Here is a 24177-nt window from a genome sequence, read left to right on the forward strand (position 1 = left end):
ATAATTATTTTTCCTGCATGTAGCTGTAACAAAGTTGATTCCCAGTAACTTGGACCTACAATGTGCCAAGAAGGAATCTGTTACTCCTGTTTACAAGGAGAATGCCAGCAGCAAAAATAATACCCGAGATGCTTGGCAAACCAGGAGAGCAGGAGCGAGGAGCAGCAGAACAAAACCCTCAGCCCCTCATGCATCTCACAGCTTGTTTTCACAGGGCAGCAGCCCAACAGGTGGAAGAGGACCCACTGTAACACCATATGCCTTGCGTTTTTGTTTTCTTTTTTTTATGATGATGACCCACTCTAAAAATAAAATAAAATAAAATAAAACACTAAAATAAATGGAGAAGAAGAAATCTCTATGCACTAAAAGCAATAAGGCGAGGACCTCGCCACCCCCCCGTTCCGCAGAGGGGCAGAACCAGCCCGCTGCCAGCTGCCGCTGTGGGCTCCCGGGGCGCGGTGCCGACAGCTGTGTGACGGGGGCTCTCCGAGGAGCCCCCCCGCTGCCGCCCGGCCCTCTGGGGGCGGGAGGCGGCCCCTCGCGGGGAGCTAGGACCCTGCGCGGAGCCCCTCCTCCGCCCGCCGCCGACTCGCAGAAGAGATGCCCAACTTTCCCCTGCCTCCCCGGCGGCGCGGAGCCGGGCGGGAGGCGGCGGGGCTGGAGCGCGGCGCAGCGGGTATCGGGGGGGTCCCGCCGCCGCCGCTCCCCCCAAGCCCGGAGCCGGCCCTCGCCTCGCCGAGATGCCCGCGATGGTCCTGCTGCTCTGCCTGGCCCTAGGGCCGGCGCTGCGTTCTGCCAGGTAAGCACCCCGCCGGCCGGACTCCCGTTGCCTCAGTCTCCCGTCGGAGTGATGGGCGAGGAGGAGGCTGGAGTTGCGGGGCGGCTTCAGCGGGGGGTCTGGGCACCGCCGTGCCCCCGCGGCTCCTGGCAGCCCGGCTCGAGGCTCCGCGTCCCGCCGCTCCGTGCCCGCGCGGTGCCTTTGCGCTTCGGGTCCCCATTTTGGACGCCCCGAATCGAGGGGACGCCCCATTCCCCACATCGCCATCCCCTCTCCGGCCGAATCCCGCCGAGGGCTGAGCTCCGGAGGGGGCGACCGAAGGAAGCTCGGCACCTCCCGGCCGCTCCGCGCATCACCGGAGCATTTCCACCCGGAGCTGCGCGGGGCGGAAAGCAGCGCGGGGCCCCTCCGCTGCCCCCCCCCCCCCCCCCCCTCGGCACCTGTCGGGAGGGTACGGCTCGGGCCCTGCCCCGCTCCACAGGTTGGCCCCGGTGTCGGTCCTGGAGCTCGGTGCTGCGCGGATCGGGGCGAAGGGGCAGCGGAGGCGGGGGCCGCGGGCACGGCTGTACCCCAGTGCCGGCGCTTCGTAGCGCCTTTCTGTAAACAGCAGTGAAAGGCCCCGCGCACGAGGGCTTTTCAAGTTTCTTTTTCTTTATTTGTTTTTTTTTCTCTTCTTCCTTTTTAATTTCATTTATTTATTTATTTATTTAGTCATTATTACCGTTTTAACAATTGCTATCCCCTCTGATGAGTTTAATGGCTAGATCGGGGAGGAACATGTCAGCAGATTGTTGCCCCCGGGGCTCGAGAAAAGAGGGATTTCACTGGCTGAAGCTAATTGACAGAATAAGCCGCCTTAAAGCCGATCAAATCCCATTACAAATGCAGTCAGGGACAGGGAGCACGAATCCTGCTACTGATGGTCTTCTCTGCCAGACTCCCTGGTCTCAGGGTGGGCAGGTCGGTCCCTGCTGCTGTCCTCCATAGCCCGGCCATGCCAGCACGGAGACTGAGAGAGCAGCCCCACAGCTCATGCCTGGCACCCAGGCTCTAATTGGGTGGTTCAGGGCTGAAAGGGACCCGTGGTGATCACGGTTCCTGTCGTGCTATGCTTGGAGAGGACAGGCTGCAAAATTGCATGGAGGTGATGTTAAGTTATGTATTCATGTGCCCTCGATTGAGAAGCTGTACCCTATGGCTGGCCCAGGTTCCCTTCTGCCTGCTGCCAGTACCTACTTCTTCACTGAGCTGCAAGAAGTGGCTGTGCTTGGTGTGGGGGTGATGGAGTAACAGAGGAAGACTATGGGAGAAGGAGGAGTAAAGGAGCAAGCCGTACCTCTGGGTCTCATCCTGCACTCACTGCATTTTTCTGGCTGCAGGCGACCCTATGTTTACAGGGGGTGTCTGGGTGATGAGCTCAGATCAGATGCAGTGTGTACAAGCTCTCATCTCAGCAAGTACTGTAAGACCCTGGTGCAGGGTGGGCTGGATGTTCTGTGCTGTGACTCAGCACTCCCCAGGCCATTTCCCCATCAGCATTTCCCATGGCAATGCCTGGCTGGGACCAGGCATCCAGCTCAGAGCCCTGGAAGTGTATCCAGCACAGTGTTACACATCCAGAAAGCTGGCACCGACAGTGCAGGCTTCAGTGGGTGTGCTGTGCAAGGAGAGGTACAATGACAGGTGCAACAGATCGAGTACTGTTCGAGTACAGTGAGCCCCCTGTCCCTAAATTCTCTGCCTACTTCTAATTTAGATTAATTTACCTGAATGTTCCCATGCCTACAAGCCCTTGGAAGCACTGGGATGGGTGACAAGGACACATTAGCATGCAGTAATTGGGATTGAGCGCGATGTTGTTTCATCCAGGTGAAATGTCCTTGCACTGTGTTGCTGTCTGTTCTTGTGGTGCAGGCGAGGCATTGAGCTGCGTTCTCAGAGGGGTGGGACACTCACAGCCTGGGGTCAGCACCTTTTTCTGGACATCTCTGCTTCAGGACTGGGGATGGTGTGCAGGGCAGGCATCAGCACTCCAATGGTGGCAGCTTTTAGTGTGAAATGCTAGCAGCCCCAGATTTTGTCAGCACACCCAAGGCTGCTGAGCAGAGTCATGGCAGAGCTGGGAGAAGCACTCAGTTCTGCTGGTCTCCCTGCAGTTCCCCAGCCCATGTCACCAGGGCAGGACAGAGCTGAGATCCCCAGCAAAGGGGCAGAAGGGCAGCAAATACTCAGCAACCTGGGAACGCACCTGCTGGGAACTACTTAGCTGGCCCTGCTTTTAATCTGCCCATCAGTATGCTTGGGAACTTCAGCAAAACAGGTGCCTGCTCAAGTAAAGCAGAATAAGGGAGGGAAACAACTGGCAGTGTCCTGCAGTAATGCCCAGGGTTGCCCAAGGAGGGTTGTCCAATCCCATCTGTACACGTGGGCAATCAGACAGGACACTTCCCAGCCATGCTGCCTGCTCAGAGCAGGACTCCCTGCAGGTCCCCAGCTTTGCCCTGCGGTGTCCCCATGCCCTCCTGTGCTGCTGTCCTCATCTCTGCGCTCCCAGCTGCACCCTGTGGCTGTGAGCAGCAGTGCTGTGAGGTGGCTGTTTTGACATTTCCACGAGCAGAGGTGAGGAAATGTGGCTCTGCCTTTCCTCCTGGCTGCACGGAGACATATGGGAGCTGGCTTTCCCCTGTCACCCAGCCAAAGCCGCGTTGTGTGAGGAGACAGAGACACAGGGACAGCACTGTGCACAGGAGCATTGGGCATTGCTGCAGGTTTGCGGTGTGACATTCCCATCTGCAGCTGGAGTGGGACATGCACAGCCTCCATCCCTTAGCTCCTGTCCTCTGTGATAGCTCCTGAGCTCTTCCCTCGTGGTTTGAACTGGGGCCACTGGGGCCACTGGGGCCACTGGGGCGGGGGCTCTAGAGTGGCACCAGAGTCACATCTGGCCATGAAGAGCTGCTCTGTGTTTCTTACATGCATTCACCGAAAGCATATTTTCTCCAGCAAAAGCTGGCTTGCTTATACTAAAATGGCTTAGTGTGGTTTAGTAGCCCAGGATTAGCTGCATTAGGGAAAAAAAAAAAAAAAAAAAAAAAAAAGAAGAGAAGAAGAGAAAAAAAGGAAAAAAATATTTTTGGTAGTGTCACTGCATCTGTAATATGGAAGTGGCTCCTACCACAAATCACAGGGTGTTCAGCAACAGTGCAAAATGGGGAAAGCCAGAAAGCTGAGGTCAGGGTATGCAGCTTGGCCTGGTTTAGCCCATGGGGACATTTAGAGCTTAGCCACTGCCCTAGAGATTCAAGAGCTGGGTTGCAAGGGGCTGCAGGAGGGCTGAGTGCCAGTGGTTGATGTATCCAGGGATGGGTCCCAGCAGGGTCAAGGGAACACTGACATGAGATTTTGCTATGTTCCCACTCCACTGAAGGCAGCAAAGAAAGCAGCTGGGCTCACTCTCCCCTGCTGGGCTGTGGGCAGAGAAACATCCCTCCATGTCCCTCCTGTCCCCAGGAGCCAGGTTTGGGGTGGGTGCAACCCCAGGACTGCGGAGCTGCCCCTGGGCTGCAGCTGAAAGGCAGCGAGTTGGCACTGCTGCAGCTTGGGTAGGGAAGCACAACCTGACAGCCCTGCTTAAGACTCCTTAAGCCTCGTTAGGAAGCGCAGCGCACAATCAGACAGGGAACAAGGAGCTGATGTAGCAGCACCTAACGTGCAGAGGCAGGCAGGCAGCCGCACACAGCCCAGCCCTGCTGGGAGAGGCTTTCCAGCACCTGAAAGCTGAGGAGACGCCAAGGAGTCAGAGTGGTTGTGAAAGCAACTTTCATCAGGGGTTTAAAAGAGGAGCTTCTAATAAATGAACGTGTAACACTTTTTTTCCCCTCATCATCTGCCTGGCTCTGAAGGCAGCCGTGCGGGGAGGTGCCCGCTCACACCTCGGAGCTGTGGGCTCCAGCTGGGAGGTGTCAGCAGCAGGCAGCTCCTGCTGAGTCCCTGCCTGGCACCGCAGTGCTGACACGGCAGATGATGAGCGGGGTGGGATGTAGGATCTCTCGGCATCCTCTCACCTGTATGGCTGTGTATTCTGTAAGGACAGCATCGTGATTGAGCTGCCCAGAGTGGTGGTGGGTGGTTTGTTCTTTCCCTGTGACCACGTGGGCCTAATTTAATTAGATGGGGGTAGGAAAACTCCTTTAGGAAAAAGGGAGGTACAACATGTTTAGAAAGGGCATTTTTGATAGCAATGGGGAGAAACTGCTGCTCAGTGCAATGTATCCAAAGGAGGACGAATGCTGGCTTGGAACTGAAAGATATTCCACTTTTCCCATCTTTAAGTGGAGAGGAAGGGTTGGTGGGCAGGGAATGGGTCGTGGCAGATCATGGCCTGAGGTCAAAGGAGTTTGCTTAAGGCTTTAATTTCCCAGGATCTGTGCAGGGCAGATGGCTGCGTGCCTGGTGAGCCAAGCTCATGTGCTGCCTGCTTGGTAGCTTTAGGACCTCATCTCTGAAGTGTTTTCTTTATAAATGCTTTTTTTTTTTTTTTTTTCCCCCCATATACTGTTTGGTCACTGTTGTCTTCCCCTGAAGATGCCCACTCCAGGTGTCAGCAGCCATGAGCCCAGCTGAAGCTCCTGGGACCCTGCAATGAGCAGAGGTGTGTCATCTCTGCAGTACTGCTGAGAGGAGATCCCCAATCATCATCCTCCTCCTCCCCTTTAGTGCCTCTGAAACCCAGCTGTGCCCCCACTCCCACTGAGGACTACAGAGATTTCACAGCGATGTTTCTTTTGTCTCTGCTCCAGGTGTGAGAGCACAGAGGAGTATGATTATGATTACCTCAGCATCAATAAAACCTGGGTCCTCACCCCCAAGGCACAGGAGACAGATGCTACACAGATCCTCAACTCACTGCTGAAGAACTACGACAACAAGCTGAGGCCTGATATTGGCAGTAAGTGTCCCTGAGCTCTCGTGGGCAGCCTGGCAGTGGGTGGTGACCTAGCCCAGGTTTTCCATTTAAAGAACGAGGCTGCTGTAGTTGGGCTTTTTGGTCGGATGGAGCCGCTCTCTTCTCCCTGCTGCATGCCTACACCTCCCCCTAGTCCTTCACTAGTGATTCTGGCCCCTCTTACACTTGTTTTATTTTCTTTACAGTCAAGCCCACATTTATCGATGTGGATATCTATGTGAACAGCATTGGGCCTGTGTCTGTCATCCAAATGGTGAGTGGTATTGCTGCTGTAGGAGCTGAGCACTGCAACTGAGGGCATGGGATGTGGGAGGCCTCACTGCTGGCTTGTGACCTGCTGGTGTCATTACAAGAAAGGCATTGAGCCCTGCAGTGTGTCTAAAGAAAGGCAGTGGAGATGTGAAGGGTCTGGGGCACAAGGGGAGTGGCTGAGGGAACCGGGATTTAGTCTGGAGAACAGGAGGATCAGAGCAGACCTCGTTGTTCTCTACAACTCCCTGAAAGGAGACTGTGCAAGGTGCAGGTTGGCCTCTTCTCCCAGGTAACTGTAATAGCTAATGGCCTCAATTTGTGCCAGGGAAGGTTCAGGTTGGAAAAACTTATTTTCTGGAACAGTGGTGAGGCACTGGAACAGGCTGCCCAGAGAGGTGGTGGAGTCACTGTCCCTGGGGGTATGCAGGAAAAAGTAGCTGTGGCACTGAGGAACATGGTTAGTGGGCATGGTGGGGATGGGCTGATGATCGGATCAGTTGATCTTACAGGTTTTTTCCAACTTTAACCTTTCTGTGATTCTAAGAGATGGGTTTGTTTGATTTCCTTGGGAAGCGGTGCTCTGACCACTATTCCTGGTCAGGAGCAAGGTGAGCTCAGTGATCCTGCCATCTTCACAAGCTTTCTCATCTCCACCAGTCACGTGTGAATGGACATCTCTGCCTGGTGCTTCTTCCTTCCTCCATGGGCACCAGGATGCTTTGGGTGAACAGCACTGCTCTGTTTGATCTTATGCTGTAGTAGATGAGAGAGGGAGAAACTGTTGCCACATCTGACAAGAAATTTGGGTGTCCACAAAGCCTGTGATGCTGGGAGGGGGAATCAGGAGGGGAAGGCCTCATGTGCAACGCTCTGCTTCTGCTGTCTTAGATAATGCCACCATCACTGTGATGGGTTCTGCTCATGGTTCAAGCCTCTGCTGCATTGGGAGCTCTGGAAACACTCAGTAGAGATGCTCCTCACTCTGCAGAACCTCCAGGCTATGCACTGGAGAGCAAGTGTTGATTATTTTTCACAGGAAGCCTTCATTATTGTTTTCAGTGTGAAGTCATTTTTCATCTTCTGCCAGACTTTGAAAGACAAGGGGCTATGCGACAGAGAGGACAAGGGAGAGAGCCAGGACAGTCTGACTCTTTTTTGTCTCTCTCCATGCAGAATGAAGCAGAAATAAGCCCCCTGCCCCAAAAACAAGGGGGTGGGGAAAAAAAGAGTTCTCAGGATGGGTACAAGTAGAAAATTTTCATTGAGGAAAGTCTTCAGAGGATGGAGGAATGGCACTGTAGATGTAGGACAAGTTTCAATCCAAAAATCATCTCAAAGCAGCCCTTTCAGTCCTTGTATTTGTGGGTCTGGTACCCCGAAAAAGAGCCACAGCCCTTGGTGCCTAACACAGGCTGTATGGCGGCCACCCCTGGCTGCCAGCACACATCTGCTTTGACCTGCCTGAAGGTGTGCCAAGGGAATCAAATCAAGCCACGGTACATTTCCTCATGTTTCCTCTTTCCTCTTCATCTGTTTCCTTTACCTCTTTATAGATCTCTTGGAGATCTGCGTGACCACACTGGGTGGGGAGCAGAGAGTGGCTCAGAAGAACTCACTCAGAGTTCAGCTCTTCCCCAAAGCAGAGGCACTAGGCACTGTTAGTCTGGTTTCCTAAGAAACAAAGCTTACGCCACGGTGATGCAGATGTGAGAAATATGCACGTCCATCCCAGTCCTTCAGTGGTTTTTGATCCACTGGGCTAATAGTCTGGCAGCAAATACTGGGGCTTCAGGCACGTTCAGTTATGCAGTACATTGTGAAATCAGGCAGATAAAACAGCCGTCTCCATGCTCCCTGCCCATCCTTGCCCCTTGAAGGGGTCACAGGCCTTCCTCCCAGCAGTGACCAGACATCTGAAGACACCTCCACATGACATCCCCAATTAGACTTTTTTTATGGGCATGTCTCCTGCCCCATCCTCTGAAGTAATTTCCCTGATTCAAACTTGAGCTTAACCAACCTTCCTGAGATGCTGGGCTGATACTAAATGTCCTGAGGACAGCTAGACTTGTCACCTTGGTTGGCAGCCTTCTGCCATCTGCACTGCTGAATTCTTCTCCTGGCTTAGGAGAGAGGCTGCACCCACCTGGAACTTCTGAAGAACAAGAAAAGGGCTGTAACAAGGCTGCCACAGTGTCACAGCTGAACTTTGGCTGCTTCATTGGCAGGCTGGCATCAAATGTATGATCCAGGCTGTCTTTAGTAGGCATGTATCATTACCATTTTTAGAGCTGTAAAGGAAGCTCTGCCTTCTCTCAGCTGTCAGGCCTGTCCCATATACCCGATTTTTTCTTTTTCCCGTCCACAACTTGAGGGAATGCACATTTCCATGGGAAGGGAACCAGAATCTCAGATCTGGATCTCTCCTGAGAACCATGGTGAGATTTCCTTTAGCTGCTCTGCCTGTGTGTCTGTGGTGCCTGCTGCAGACACAGAGCCTCATGCGAGCTGAAAGGCCTACTGGAGGGGAAATGTTGCATTGATCTCTTTCAGGTGCATTGCAATGACAGCATCTTGGGTGTAAACATTTCTCGTGCATGAGGCCAAACTGTATAGAAGGTAAACGCCTAGTTTTGCCTTCAGAAATACAGCTCTGTGTCTGTGGCTATTAGGTTAGACCTGCACATCTGAAGGCTGCAGGAGCATCTGATGTGCTGGCAGAGGAGGAGGCTCCAGGAAGACAACATAGTTTGCCTATTGGTGTCCTGTGATCTTTTTCTCGCTCCTCACAGGGTTAATCACTCACTGCTGCCTTCTGCCTGGTGATGCTCTGTCAGTGCTTGGAAGCTGGTCCTGCGTAGCTGCTGCTCAACCTCCAAATGATAAATCATGTCAGGATGCAAAACTGATTCCGGTCCTTAAAAATGAATAGGTGATTTGAAAATGCCTTGTGGCCGGGTGTGAATTCTGCATCCTTCTCATCAATCACTTGTCATAAATAACATTAACATTCAGGAGTCAGCGGAACACAGACAGGTTTGGAAGGGGAAGAAATGTAAAGTGATTTCCTGGTATCTCTTGTAGATCAGAATGGCAGTCTTGTTTCCTATTTAGGTACTTGAGCATATTTTACATTCTCTTCTCTCTGTGAAAAGGACTTTCTAAGCAGTGCCAGCTCTGGGGCAGCCACCAGAAAGAAAGCAAAGAGATGCTTAAATAATAGCAATGGGGTTTAGGAGCTTGTGGCCTACAGAAGGATGCAACCCTACAGAGTAGGGCTGAGATGAACAGGTTTGAGGATAAGCCATTTCTATCAGTACCCAGTGCTTCGTGCTCCATTTGCTGAGTGGGGTAGGATTTCCAAAGGGGTACACGTGGCTTCTCTTCCCCTGAACCTGTTGTGTTTGAGGCACCTGGGCTTCCCACGGTATTGAGAAGATGCCTTTGGGGAAAGGCACATGGCTGTGAGCTCTTCCAGTGCTGCCTGCTGCTGCTGGGTGCCAGCCAGCAGCACCTCAAGCCAAATGAGTTATCACCCACAGTGCTTAGCTTTCTAGGCTGTGCCACAGATTTGGATGCCCAATTAGATTCTCATTAACACAGACGGTGTTAGGCGTCCTTGGCATGTCACTAAGCCTGGTGCAAAAACCTGCTTTGCTTTTTTTAAGTCTATTTGCAGGCAGAGATGCCAGGGAGGGCTGTGGTAGTTGGGGATATAAGGATGGGGCTTTGGGTTCAAATTTGTCACTGACTGGTTGTTTGCTGAAGGTATTTGCTCCTGGTTTTGTTTAGTAATGGCATTATCTCTATAGATTATGGCTTTAACTGGTGTCAAGGGCACCTAGAGCTCTGGATCGCCTTCCTTTAGGGATGCTTAACGCTCAGGAAATGGTTCTGTAGAAATAAAGCATTTGAAAAAGGTCGGAGCTGAGTGCCTTTCAGTCCTGAGGAAGCCCATGAAGTGTCTGTGAGGGTCAGCATGAGTGGGACTAAAAAACTGCTTCTGTTCCCAGCTTGACAATGGAGAAATTCCTGCTCTCCAGTTCCTCCCAGAGGTCTGAGTTACAATGTACTTTTTTTCTTGAGCAAAACCAAGTGTGAGGCTGAAGGACTTTAGGCAGAGAACATGGTGCACTGCAGCAGCCTCCTGATCAAGTGGAAGGACATGTGCTGCTCAGCCAGGGGCTTGCCTTGGTGTCTTCAGGTGCTCAGGCTTAGAGGTAGTGAAGGTAGAGTTAGTTCTGTGCTGGAGAGACTCCTCTGTGGTGCATGTAAGGGTGTTAAAAGCAGACAAGATGCCCCTGTGTGTGCGATTCTGTAGCCAAATTTGATAAAAGACCACATTGGTCTTAATGATACCAAAGACAAAAAGAGCAAAACAGTGCTCTGCCATTCACCAGGATTGCCAGGTTCTGCTGCTTCTGAAGTGTGTGCGATTTCCATGGGGTAGCACTGAGCTCCTGCCTCCGCTATTGCAGCAAATTATTTTCTTACCTCCCCCACTGAGGGGGAGACTGGTACCCGAGGAGGTTGATATGTCCAAATGCACGTGTTGAATATTCTCTCCCTCCCCTCTTTAGGAAGGAGAAGCTACGCACGATTAAATTCATAATGCTGTGCCTGGCTGCAGTAGTTACCATGCAACACGCTAACGAAATTGAGGATGAAGAACATATTTTTCCGTGTCTAGAGTATTGCAGAATAGATTTAATAGATTTGCATGTATGATGCATTCGTGAAACCCTGGGAAGAAGGGAGGAGGGGTGGGGGAAGAACAGGGGAAATGTTTATTCGTTATCAGATGATGAATAATTAATTTACAAACGTTGTCTTGTTAACTATAAATTAAATCCTCATTTGACACACTTTATAATTTAAAAGTATAAGCACAGCGTGAATGAAGAGAACTCCCCACTGACTCCTTTCATGAAACCCCGAGGAGCCGGAAGGGAAGGTCGGGCTGCCACAGCTAAAGCTGACATGGGGCAGCGGTGAGGAGGGGGCTGCAGCCCTGGGGGGCCGGGGCTCTTTGTCCTCATCCGTAGGTGCTCAGTGGGGTTTTCTGCATGGGGTGGTGAGGCAGGGGCTGCCCTCATTGCTTCCTCCCCGCTTGGAGCTGCAGGTGGTAGAGAGGCTGAAGCGTGGCTCTTGGAGCAAAATCCCCATGGGTGCCACTGCGTGCGGTGAGTTGGCAGCTGTTTGTGATTGGCTGAGCTGTCCCAGCAGTAAGGGCAAAGATCTCCAAGAGGTGAGCTGGGTTCTACTGGGCTAAGCCTCACTGAGAGCCCTTTGGCATTTAGTGGCATCTCACTCTGAAGTGGAGATGCGTCCTGAGGAGCGAGTTGGGTTTGTGGGAAGGCAGCAAGCATGGGAGCCACTGTGGGAAGCCCTGAGTGACAGCCCTGGTGTCAGGCTGCAAGGCTCGGGTTAATATCTTCATTTCTTCTTAATAGATGGGGAAAGCGAGACCGGTAATAATTGTCTGGCTCTGAGGAACACTTAAGTCTTGATTATACTTAGCTTCAGCTGCTTTGGAATAAGTAGGAAGGAAATGAAATGAAAATGGCTCACTTTTTAAGATGCTTGAATGTTGTGCTCTGGAGCGCAAGATAAGCCTATAGGTAAAGGGAATCTGTTACCTCCCCCTCCTTCCCTGATAATACTCCAGCAGTTGCACAGCGCTTCTCAACTGAAAGGACTTAAACATGCTTCACAAATCATCTGTTTAGGAGGCAACAGCCCAGATGCACCCCGGCTGGGGTGGATTGCAGAGTCCACAGTGCGCAGCAGCAATCTGCCAGGGGCCGAGCACAACTCTTGGCCTGCCTGGTGTGCAGCATAGGAAACACGTTCATGTAATGAGCAAGGTCAGGTTTGGGTCCCCGATAAAGATCTATGCTATAGAAATGTAAAGTGCTGGGAAATGAGTATGAAGGGTCCTGGTGCTTTTTCTGGCCATTGGTTTCCACGCCTGAGTGGCGGCTCGGCACAGCTCCTCACTGGGGCTGGCGGTGCGTTTATAACAGCTCCACAAATACTCATTTGCTCAGAGCACTCTTATCTCTCAACTCCTTGGCATTCAAAATCGGCCACCTGAGCCTGGCCCTGTGTGCCCAAGCATTAGGAGAGGGAGTGTTCCCCATGTAGCCAATCACGTTCCCATGGTGGTGCAGTTGGGTAGGCAGAGAAAGGCATCAGCCCTCCTGGAGCCAACGTTTGTCACTGTCTTGAGAAAAAATCCATGAGGCCACTGAGGAATAGCAGCGGTCGTGTGTTACGTGTGGGACAAATCATGAGCAGCACAGAAGGTCTAATGAAATAAATGAGTTACTTCCACCCTGAACGTATCCCAGGAGCTTCACAAGTTTCAGGGTCTGCTCCCAAACCAGATAACGGCTGATTTATTCACTATGAATAATTCAACCAGCTCCATTTATTATCTAGAACATACACTAATCCCCTCCAGATATTTTCTGTGTGACATCCATGTCGGCATTTTATTTATAGGCTGTTTATTGTGCAGAAAACACGGGGAGTTTGTTATCAGCAAAGATGAACAAAAAGCTGGGGCTTTGCCTCTAAAATTTGGAGCTCAGTAAAAGATGAAAACCTGGACAGCTGGATTCAGGAGAGGAAAAGTGCTGTTTTTTGGAGGCATTTCAGAGAGCAAAGCCCCAGAGTTAACTAACATCCCCAGTCAGATGCTAAATGGGGATGGTGACTGCACCCGTTAGTGTCAATATGGTGCTCAAGAAGCCTGCAGATCTCAGGCAGTGCGGGGTAAGTCAGCATTCATAATTCATAGACTACCCTATAGTATACAGTAGAGTTGGAATGGATCCCATAAGGATAAGCCCAACTCCTGGATCCTCACAGGGCCACTCAAAAATCAGACCTAAAACAAGTAATTAAGGAAGTGGCTTCTGTAAATTCTTTCACAGATCTGTTTTCTGGCCTTCTGCTGGCAGATGTGGCTCAATTCTGCATTTATTTTGTGCCAGCTGTTGGAGAAAGCTCCCATTTTGTCATCCAATCTTAATGCAGGGTTTGGTAGCCCAGAGCCCTTGCAGGTAGGGAAGGATGTTTACTGTGGTGAGCCGAGGTGCTTGTGTTGTAACGTGCAATTCCTCACCCTTAATCAGAGAAAACCTTTCTAACATAGTTCACGGCCACAGAAGCTGCATCTAGGCCTCCCTTTCCAGGGGTCTCCACCAGCACTGGGGCTCCTGTTGTTAGCAGACTCTAATGACAGCTTTCCAAAAGCAGGGAGCTCTCCTTGCTCTGGTTGGGGTAGCCAGACTGCAGGGACATCCCTGAGCAATCTCAGTCAGTAGGAGCTTTGCCCTCTGCCAGAGCATCAGAAGAGGCTATTCTGGGGTGCGCAGGTGTGGAAGTGGGTTGGATCAATGAGAAGTAGGAATTCTGCCTGGATGTGCCTGGGGGATGCAGGCTTGGAGCAGCCACACAGCTGCAGCTCATTGAGAGGAGTGCGGATGCGGCTGTCTTCATCACAAACCCATCAGCTAATGGAGCTGCTCTTCAGGTACCCAGAGGCTGACGTCTCAGCACAGACGTGGATTTGTGGCCAGGCCAGGAAGCATGTGTTTGACTCCAGTACTAATCTGTGCTCTGAACCTCGTTAAATTGATTCTTCCAAGTCAAAGGGAAAGCACTATTGTGTCAAATTTGAAAGATATAGGCTCTGAGCTGTACCAAGAGTTGTCACTTGATGGGCTGAATTATTTTTAAGGCGGTTGATTTATCTGAGCTGAAGGCTTTAGATCTCCTCACAGGAGAGTTCAGGATATTTAAGGTGCATGAGAGGGAAGCCAGTGTGGTGGTAGAGGCCGGGGTTTGTGATCTGGGGTTCACAGCCAGCACCGGGGGAGCAGCTTTTGCTCCTTCCTCACACCTTAGTTGGGACAAAAACACAAAATTCTTCAGCATCCTGAGGGCAAATGGGTTTAGGGACAACCAAAACATTTACATGTGGTGTCATCAGAATGCTTTGATTTGCTTTTCATATGGTGATAAATTCTGCACTATAACTGAAGCATCAGAATGAGGACTGGGAAATAGAAGTTGAAATAAAATGAATCAGATAAGGGTAAAGCAAAATATTTTGTTAGCTTACTGATGGAAAAAAAGTTTCTAAGCGAAATGATGTGGTTGCAGAAATTCACTTTAGATTTTGACGCTTTTAGTTTATTTTCAGAAAAGTTTTTTCAGTAGATATTGGTTCTATTTATTTCCCGCACCCTCAGATGAAGCCATCCTACCATCTCCCTTAAAGGCTGGCGTGAAATCTGCCTGCAGTAAGTGTGCAGTGAAATGGCACGTTTCTCCAAATTCAGCAGCCGCGGGGGACCACAGGCAATATGCATCACAAACCTCTCCGTGCCTTGATGCTAAATGCTGAATACTTGGTCTGTTACATCCCAGTAGAGGTGCTGGGAGATGGAGACAGAGCTTATGGTGTCAGGGCAGGGCTCCTCACCCTGGCTTCATGTGATGAGGCTGTCAGTGAGGGGCTGCTGTATGATCACCCATGACAAAAAGTGCATGTGAGCAGGCCTGAGCCTCCACATGGGGCTGTGGCAGAGCTCCGCTTCTCTCTGCCTCCTCCCATGCCCGTCTTGGGTGCCTGAGTCTTCAGCCTTTTGTGCTGGTGGGAGATGTGTTAGGGTCACAAGTGAGGGGGTAGGTAGGGCTTTGCAGCCATACAGCTGTATTGCATACAGCAGGCCAGCCTTCCCCAGCACCGCTTTGCTTCGCTGCGGCCATTTTGCAGCCGTGTTGCTGAGACAGGTCCCAAATATATGCCAAATACAACAGCTCCTCAAACTATGGAAAAATCACGCCTGCTGCACTGTGGGCACAGGAGTGAGCTTGGTCAGCAGCCTTGGGCAGACGCTGGTGGTGTGGAGCTGATGGTAGTTGGGACGTTTTATGTCCATCTTCCTGCAAAGAGAGCTTTGTTGTCAGGGTTCTGTGGTTGTTCTCTGGCCTGCAGTTAGCTGGAAATGGTTTAGCCATCTGATGATCTCAAATGGCAGGTGGCAGTGGCAGCTCCCAGGCAGCTGCACGGGGTACGTGTGAGCCAAAACATAGGAGTGGGGAAAGGGAACTCCTTGTGGCTGGGAACGGGAGGTCAGAGCAAGTATGTCATGAACACAGTAAGCCTTGTTTTTGACACTTCCTCTTGGATCTGCTTCTACAGGAACTGGGGTGAGTTTTGGAAGGGGAGTATGCATAGAATGGATCTACACAGAACAAAAATAGGGCTCTGGTTTTTGAGGAAAAGAGCCGTTTGCAGCAACCAGATGCTATGGGGAGTAAGCAGCCTGGAGCAGCAGAGCTGCAGGACCTGCTTGCCCAGTGGCTGGTGTCCTGGCTTCCAAATGTTAGTCACACCTGTCTGAAATGTGACTGTGTTGCTGGAGAGTCACTTGGCCTGATGTCCCTTCTGTAACTGCGGACCAGCTAGCTTTGCCCTTGAATATTCAACAACTGATACAGAAATTGTCCTTCTTCTGTAACCTGATTCCTTTCTCTCAGCTGCTTCTCTCAGCCTGTGCTCCCTTGAAATCACATTAGGCTGGGCTGTGATTTTATGGTAGCTTGAAAAGAAGAACTGAGAAAGGAAAAACAACATGAAGCGGGGAGAAGGAGCTAAATTGAGGAACTGGCAGGGCCTGGAGAAAAAGCTGGCAAGCACAGCAAGGGGCATGAGAGACAAGATGAAACAGGTTTCCTTGAAAGAGTCATTGGAGCAGAGTACGCTTGTTCTTTATCTAGGACCAGGAGAGAACAGTGTCAGGAGTGATGATTTCTGCAGAGGGCACAAAGCCATCCCACTCTGCATAAGCAGAACTTCCTCAGATTCTCAGATTTTCTTTCTTTCTTCTTTTCTTCTTTTTTTAGGTATGTATTTTTTCCTTGGAGATGAGGTTTAGAAAGGGATTTTTACGTGCAAACACTGTTTTTCCTCCTGGCCAGCACACGTTTTTCTTTACAATGGACAGTAACCCAGGGACATGGGTGGGGGGGTGCACTGTGCCCTCTGAGACCTGTTTTGGTGAGAGGACAGTGTAGAATCTCCATCTGGGACGTAGGCCTGTCTCTTAGGTGTCATCCTGGCTCACTGATTCTTGAAGAGCTGAGCTGTGCTGCCCACCCATGGCTTTTTCCTCATGATGCTTTATGCTGTGAATGTAACAGTTAGGGGTATGGTTTAGTAGTGGACTTGGTAGTTGGATTAATTGATTAGATTGATGGTTGGATTAATCTTAAAGGGCTTTTCCAACTTAAAGGCTTCTATGACTTCTCATGTGGGTCTGCTGGCCCATCACACACTGTGATTTATCCCCTTGTCACAGCACAGCTCCCACGGTTGGTGGTTAGCATTGCTTCTGCACGATGTCCTGCCTGCATGCTGTATGAAAAGGCAGTTTGAGAGCTCAGTTTTGCTGGGAGCAAGTAGGTCAGTCAGAGGAGAGCATAGTTCAGAGAAACTTGTAGTGCATTCCCTGCTCCACATACTCTGTCCCTAAACTCCTGCAGTAGGAGTCTGTGGGGACAAGAGGACACTGCCTGACATCATTTGTCCATTCTTATCCTCTCTGGTTTTGCACACTTCTGTGACATGCTATGCAATTTCTGTACTGGGAGGAAGCTTCCAGCTCTGATCCACATAGAAAGCAAAGCTCTCATGGCTTCCTTTCTCTGCCACCCTTTCCTTGCCATCTTGTCCTCAAATCACAGCTTCTGTAGCAATTTCTCCATCATTAAGTCTGGAGTGGGAGGGACTTTCTTTATTCTCTTTGCATGAGAATTAGCATCCAGCTGAGATCATTAGGCATGTTTCAGTCCATAGAGAGAGACGGTCCCTGCCCTGGAGAGCGTACGCCTTACTCAATGAAGCAAAGTCCCACAAGAAGGTAGCAAGGGGGTGGGAAATGATGTGATGCTTGAATAGGGCCACTATAATTGAAGCTGTTTCTGTTTGTGGGGGTGTATGGGCAGGGTAGCGATGCCTTCTTGATGAGGCAGAGAAGCAGAGTCATGAGCTACAGATTGAAGGGAGAGCAGAGAGGGATAGGAAGTAAATGAAAGCAGAGTGCTGAGACCACTGTAGAGGTCTACAGTTTGCAGCAAACTACTTGGCCTCTGTAAGATTCTCAGCTCCCCCCAAGTAGTGCAGAAAGAACTGAGTGTAAGTGAGAATCAGAGCCTAAGTCTCAGAGACAGTGCTGAATTTGACACCTCCCAGTCCATTGGGTGAACCAGGATATGTTGGGATCTGGTTAAAAAAAAAAATAAAAAATAGTGGTGCTGCTGTACCAAAAGTCCCTTCTGCATGAGGTGTCAGGTTGGAGGCAGAGGGATACACCCATTTGGTGAGCCCTACACCCAGCAGGATGCTTGATTTAGTGCTTTGAAACAATACAGCTACATGCTTAATGTCGTTTATTAGCCATCTGGTGGACTTTCCCATTTTCCTTCATTTCATCTGTGGGCCATTTCCCTGCAGCTCTTGTTCCTGCCTTGGCTTTTGTGGGAGGCAGAGCTGGGGCAATGAGCAGGCCCAAGCAGGAGGAACAGACCGTATTCAGGCAATAAGAGCCTTGGGGATGTCCCCATGAGGAGGGCCTTTCCAAGGATGTTCTGGACTGCACTCCCTGGGAGGGGATTAATGGGCCTGCCCACCTCGCTTTGCAGGGCACTGCAGCAGCTACTTTTGCAGTCCTGGGCAGTTTCAGACTGCCCATAGTGGTGCTTCATTTTAATTGCAGTGAGTGGCATGGGAACGGGAGGTGCAATTAAAGGAATTCCAGCATCTCATCTGAATCTTACCAGGCTGTCCTGGGGTAGCAGCCTTGTTGAGTTAATTGCATACAGTGAGAAGGCTCAGCTTTTAGCCCTTTCAAAGGAAATCTCATCAAACACGCTATCAGCTTACAGGACAAATAAACAAGAGCACCTGCCCGAAGTGCTAAGCATTCTTTTACCATTATCTTATGAGGTTCTGTCCTCACCTTTTCTCTCCTGACACCTGTTTTCTTCTTCTGGCTCAGAGTTGCTGTAAGACCAACATCATGCATTCAGAGGTAAGGTTTGAAATGCAAACAACACTTCAGCCATGAGTGGCTTTGCTTTGCAAGCAACCCAGGCAATTCCTAGAGACCGCAGTAACTGGGCTGCATCCCTGCTTGGCTCTGAAGGTGTTCACACATCATTTTCCACCCAGGCCATGCCCTGTCCTGAGAGTGATGTGAATACAAACTGAAAGGAGGCAGCTTCTTCCGTGTGGTGCTTTGCATAGTACTTCATTAAGTGTTCTGGATCTTCCTCTTTAATCAATTCTGTCCCATCTGTATATAGCATCCCATGCCTCTGCCTTTTCAATAATAGCCTCGTCGGGGACAGTGCAGACAGACCGTGCTTCTATAAACCGGAGTCTGGCTGATGTCATGTCTCGACTCAAGGACTTTCCTTGATCCTTTGGGTAATGACTGTTAATCAGATGCTACAAAACACACATCTGGGTCACGTGCCCTTGAAGTTCACAGTGACAGATTTCTGTGTACTGGGTTACATTCCCAAGAACAGAGGAGCAGGTACAACGGAAATCATCACCTGTCTTGGGGGTTTCACATAATGAGACAACATACTGAAGGACAGTATATGGCATTACAGGAGAATAGCTCAGACTGAAGGGTTTAGGGGAAAGAAGCAGTCTGGGCTTGGTGGGTTTAAAAGCCTGCTTTTCCTGGTTAGCAGAGTTACTCAAAAGCAGGATGGCTAGCATTCAAACACGCTCAAATCGCTCTGTGTCAGAAAACCAGTTAATTTTTATGGCACAGGGTGGTCTGCAGCTGGGTACCTGGAAGTTACCAGAACTACAGCTGCCCATTTTGGAATCTGTAACTCTATTTGTCATCCTCACCATTGTTGCCTGTTTTATGTGAAGGAAGCTCTGACAGGGAACTGCACTACAGGAAAGATATCTCAAAGTTTAGGTCTCTTTTTGTGCAGCTGGGACTGAGCACCGTGTCCCTGCTTGCACATGCATGGGAGCTGGCAGGCAGAGATCTCAGGAGGCAGTGCTCGGTGTTGAAAGCCCTGTCCAGTTCTATCTGCAGAGACTGCAAAGGTGAGCAAACCGTGGTTGGGGAGTTTGCAATCGACAGCACAGCGTGTACAGCATGACTTGTTTAAAGGCACCTGACAAGAGCACAGGACATGGTGACGGTTTTTAACAGCGAGATTGTATTATAAAAAGAATGCTGTCTCAACTGAGATTCCCTGGGCAGAGGAAAAAGACATTCAGACAAGGACGGCACTGCAGAAGTGAAACAGATGGGAAGTTCAGTGTGTCACCTTGAAAACGCAGATCATTGGAGCTCTGTTCCTGTTGTCCTTGAGAGTTCCCCCAGTCACTCCAGCATCATGGCCAGAGAGCTCTCTGGGATGTGATTTGGAGAGGAGGATCTTGCAAACATAGTGAAATTTATATTCTCCTTCTTTTGCTCTTTGCGTTGGGAAGACAAAACTGAGTCTCCCTTCACTGTGAGGTTTGCACAGTTCAGTTGCACTGGAGGTTTATTCCTTCCTTTCCATCGCACCCTGCATTTAGGAGCAGCTCTGGAGCAAGGAAATGGGGTCATTCAGAGCAAAGTGGTCGTTACTGTGGGTCAGTGACAGGACAAGGGGAATCCTGGCACTGCCCAACCTCTGGCAGGCATCAGCCACTGCTGTCAGTAGAAGTACGCTCTGCTGCCTTTTAACAGTGCTTACACATCATTCTAGAAGGATGTTTCTGCTCACAGTCTCGGTGGACAAGAAATTCTGCATCAGATTTGAAGGTTATTCTGAAATAAGGTTATTTTATTTAGCTATCAAAGCATGGAGAGCTTCTCTAGACCTTTTGTGTGTTCCCCCCAATGTGAAGCTGACTGCAGGGAGCAGCTCAGGTGTTGTCAGATCTGTTTGCAGGCAGGGAGGGATGCGTGGGATGCTGTGGAGTGGGAAATGCTCGCCTGCACAAGGCTGTGTGGGTGGGGAGTTGCTCAGTGCAGCTAGATCTGAAGGAGAAGCTTCCTAGCGTGAGCTGCACCCACCACAGGCCTTGAAAGAAATATACCCCATTCCTGGGTCTCCTCCAATATTTCCTTAGATTTTACTGAGTGGTGCAGCATCCCAAAGGGTGTGCCTGAAACAGTCGCTTTGTTTAGCTCCATGATGAAGTGACAGCGTGGACCCAGCAAATTCATGTCAGCCCACCTGAAATGCTAGCCATGCTTCCCTGGCAAGCAGGTTGCTTTGTTGTGCTGCACAAGAGATGTGCTTGGAGATGCAGAGGGAACTGGGTGCCACAAATAGAGAAAAATATCAGAGCAATAAATGCTAGAATGAACCTACCTAGGGTATTAATTCCTCATCCCAGTTATTTCGGATTTCTCCAAGGTCTCTCTTCAGTAGAGGAAAATGAAAGAACCTGTTTCTTGGTTTCCATCTCCTCTATTTGGAGATTTCTTGTTGCTATTGAATGCAAAGAAAAAGAAAAAAAAATCACCAAAAAAAAACACCCACGTGCCTTCAGAAAACTGAATTTGCAAAATAGTAACAATAATTATAATAATGAATCTTTAAATCTTTAACTTTATCCTAATTTAGGAAGACTTTTATCTTGAGCTTGTGGCTTTGCTTTTCTCTTTGGCATCTGTCAGAAACCTGAGCTCTAAATAAAACAGAGGAAGAATCTCACAGATGAATAGAGGGACAGGCGCCAATACAGGTGTCAGTTTCCAAATTGCACAACACAAGGATCTTCTGGCAGTGCACAACTGTGTTTATCTGGTGCACAGGGTAACCTGAAAATGCAAAATGTGGTTTTCAGGTGGTGTCGTGCTGACCCTGTGAGTTTAAGCTGCTAGTCTGAAACTGGGCAGCCCTAACTTGTGTTAGCTCTGGTTATGTGTTCCACAGGGTGGAACTTAATTTCGATTAGAGCTCCTGGGGTCAAGTCCGACTGGAAATTCTGGCTGATTCCCCATGTATGCACAAAGGTGGGAGAGGAGGCACAAGGAAGAGCTAACTGGGGCCAACTGTGTGGCAGTGTCTGCTGATGGGGGTGCACAACAGCCAGCACGTCTTGCTGGAAGGCTGACCAGATCCAAGCTCCCACAGGCAGCAGTGCTGATGCTGCAGGGTGTTCCTTGGCTTTAGATAAACGCATGAGTGTTCCAATGTATTTCAGTGTTTGCTCTACCGATAGATTACTGTATTATTTTATAACTGAAGTTTGGTGTAAGATTGCATTCACGTCAAAATGTGTGTGCTACTCCACATGTGATCCAAATGGCACAGCCCAACTCTTAGAGTGAGACCTCTTTTTTTCTCTAGTTCCTTCTGTTGAAAAATCCTAAAAAGCCCATGCTGTTACAGAGAAGTTAACAACCTCCATGTGCCGCACAGCAGATGGTACCGTAATGTTGGAGGCGTTTTTTACAATAACCTTTTTTCACATGGGAAATTGAGGTGTAGAGAAGTCTCCTTCTGATGCTTGAGAATGAATCAGTGGTGGAGAGAAAATGCACGGGTGCAGGAGTTCAAGGAACAGCACTTCCTTAAGTTTTAGGGGCTGAGCTCATCCTGCTGCCAGGTCCCTTGGAGAGCAGCAGGTTGTTTTCTGGATGTCCAGCTCCATGGAATGGATCTCACTGAAACAGTGATGTGAGTCTTCTGAGGTAGGATCCATGGAAAGAAAAAGTGTCACTCCACGCTGTTTTTGTTGCTCAGTGCTGGTGCTTTGGGCAGCCTTGCAGCCAGTCATGTAAGTGATAGTCTCCTAATGAGAAGTGAAGCACAAGATCAGAAGGTCCTTGCGGAACCGCAGAGCATTCCCTTTACAAATACTTCCTTGGAGGAAGGAGGAATGTGAAAAGCACAATATCAAAAGGATCAGAGGACTGGGCATCCAGAAAAGGCAGTGAGTTATTCATAGTAATAGCCAGAATTACTGGTGAGATGCCCAAATGCCAGATGTATACGTTTTTGTATAAATCTTACCTCGGAAAATTCTGAATGAAAATACATTTGTAAATAGCAGCGTTTCCCAGTGGGCTCCCCATCTGAAGGCAAGGGACCTACCTCAGCCAGTGAGCGATTCCTCATGAGTAAGAGCCACTGAAATTGGATCAGACTACAAGACAGTGACAATAACAGCTCTGATTTTTCAGAAGAGCTGAATGACTTGTATGCCATACTTTTTGCAAAGGCTGTCAATGGCACAAGAGGAGCGCTTTAATGGATCCCTTCTGAAAGCCTGGGCTTGACAGCAAGTGCTCTGGGATGTCTGACCCTCAGCTCTACTGAAACTTTAGCATTGGTTGTCCTAGACCTGAATAATGAACTTCACAGCAGGTCCTCTGACCTGAGCAGCCAACCCTATGTTGAGATGTCCCAGGATTTTCCAGTTAAGTGGTAGAACTGATGGGTGGCATCTAACCTAGATATATCATTGCCTTTTTGTTGTTGTTGTTTTCTCCTATGCCTGTTCCTGAGGAGGAGCAATGTAAGCTTGTAGTGGCTCAAACAGGGCTTTCAGAAGTTTGGGATAAATGTCAAGTGTTGTGTTACTTTGGCCCCAGCATCTGGCAAGGAAAAGAAAATGGCCCCAAGGAGTGTTGGTTTTGGGAGCTTTCACTCCCGTCTTGTCTGTGCTGTGCCAGTGCTTCTTTGCCTGCCTGTGATCTCTATCTCATTATTTCACAGTATAAGCCATGCCTCCATCACCACATACCCCACTTCCTAGCAGTACTCATTGTGATTCAGGGCATTCAGATGCTGGAGGGGTCTTTCCCCATCACCTGTTCAGGCATCGGGCATGCTTGTGCATCTGGCTTTGAGGACGGCTGTTGTCCAAGCTATGTGACTCTGGAACACTGTGCCTCCTCGTGTCTGTTTTGAATCATCTGTGGAGGCAATGCCATCACTTTTAACTTGCTTTAGCTTAACGTGCAGCATCTGTTTTTATTTAGAGCTATTTTAGGACCTCATTTTCATTACCTTGGCTCATCCCCTTGTCTAACCAGGGTGAAGGATCAGCCTAGAGAGTGAATTGACCACCTGATGGCAAATGCTCTTTTTTTACAGTCTCGTTCCTATGCAAGGGACATTTTTGGTACGAATCATTCATTACTGGTTGGCTGACAGCAGCGCAAGGGTGAGGAAAATGAAGCAGAGAGCTGTGCGCTGCCCTGCTCTGCCTCCTCCAGGCAGGACACGATGTCCGAGGGAGTGCCCTAGGAGCACCACATTTATTTTAATGGCATGGTTTGAGAAGTGAGATCTGAACCAGCAGTGAGAGCAGCAAAGTGAGGACATGCCACAGTTATTAAAATTACACTGAGATAAATCAATAGAGGGAGGAAGAGAGATGGCAAAGTCAGACGTTCCTTTGCCCAGAAGAGAAGGAAACAATGCTTCCATGGTCGTGGTTGTTTAACACGGACAGGGAGCAAAGACCAAGTCAAAGAGGAGCTGTCAGGAGCAGGTCACAGCCATCAGCATGGGCTGGTGGACCTGGATTCAGGCTGGGGGCCTGGTTCAGACAACCACTGAGTGCCAGACGTGTTCCTGCATGGCACTAATTAGCACCTTCTCCGACAGACTGAAAAAAAGTGTAAGGAGCAAACTGATTTGCAGCAGCAGCAGCAAGCAGCAGAATGCTGGGCTAATGATGTGAAGAAGTGCCAGTCCAATCCGGCGAGGAGCTGCCTCCCAGAAGTGCTAGTTATGGGTTAGCTGGGTACTCTGTCTCACTAAAACCAAAAGTTCTCATTATGCTGGAAACCCTGTTTTCTGTCTACAAAATACTCAAACAAATGTAGAACCAGTTGCACCAAAAAAAGAGATGGATCCATAGCACCTCTTCCGAAGCTTCCTTTTCTAATCTTCAGCAACATGTATCTGCCCAGGAACCTTTAGTGTCTCAGTTATTCATCTAAATGATTTACACTCTGAGTTCTGTATTTCACAGGGTTAATGCACAACACCACTCTGGCTACACGTACAAATTAGGAGTATAGAGCACTGCTGGGCTTTGTTCTGATAAACAATAGAAAAAGCTGTCTGTGTTCTCTGGCTAGCTGGCAAATGGCTTTCCTTGCTA

General features: G+C 49.6%; 1 protein-coding gene across 1 annotated transcript in view; it reads left to right on the plus strand.

Annotated features, from left to right (window-relative positions):
* The first annotated feature begins 591 nt into the window (after positions 1-591).
* The window catches only part of LOC125699787 (gamma-aminobutyric acid receptor subunit gamma-4), a 34464-nt gene continuing 10878 nt past the window's right edge, over positions 592-24177 (plus strand). The window contains exons 1-3 of the mRNA XM_048959681.1: positions 592-802; positions 5581-5729; positions 5933-6000. Coding sequence (XP_048815638.1) covers positions 744-802; positions 5581-5729; positions 5933-6000 — 276 coding nt within the window. The 5' untranslated portion in view covers positions 592-743. The remainder of the gene's footprint in view (positions 803-5580; positions 5730-5932; positions 6001-24177) is intronic.

Source organism: Lagopus muta, chromosome 13, assembly GCF_023343835.1.
Source record: "Lagopus muta isolate bLagMut1 chromosome 13, bLagMut1 primary, whole genome shotgun sequence".
NCBI classification, from domain to species: domain Eukaryota; kingdom Metazoa; phylum Chordata; class Aves; order Galliformes; family Phasianidae; genus Lagopus; species Lagopus muta.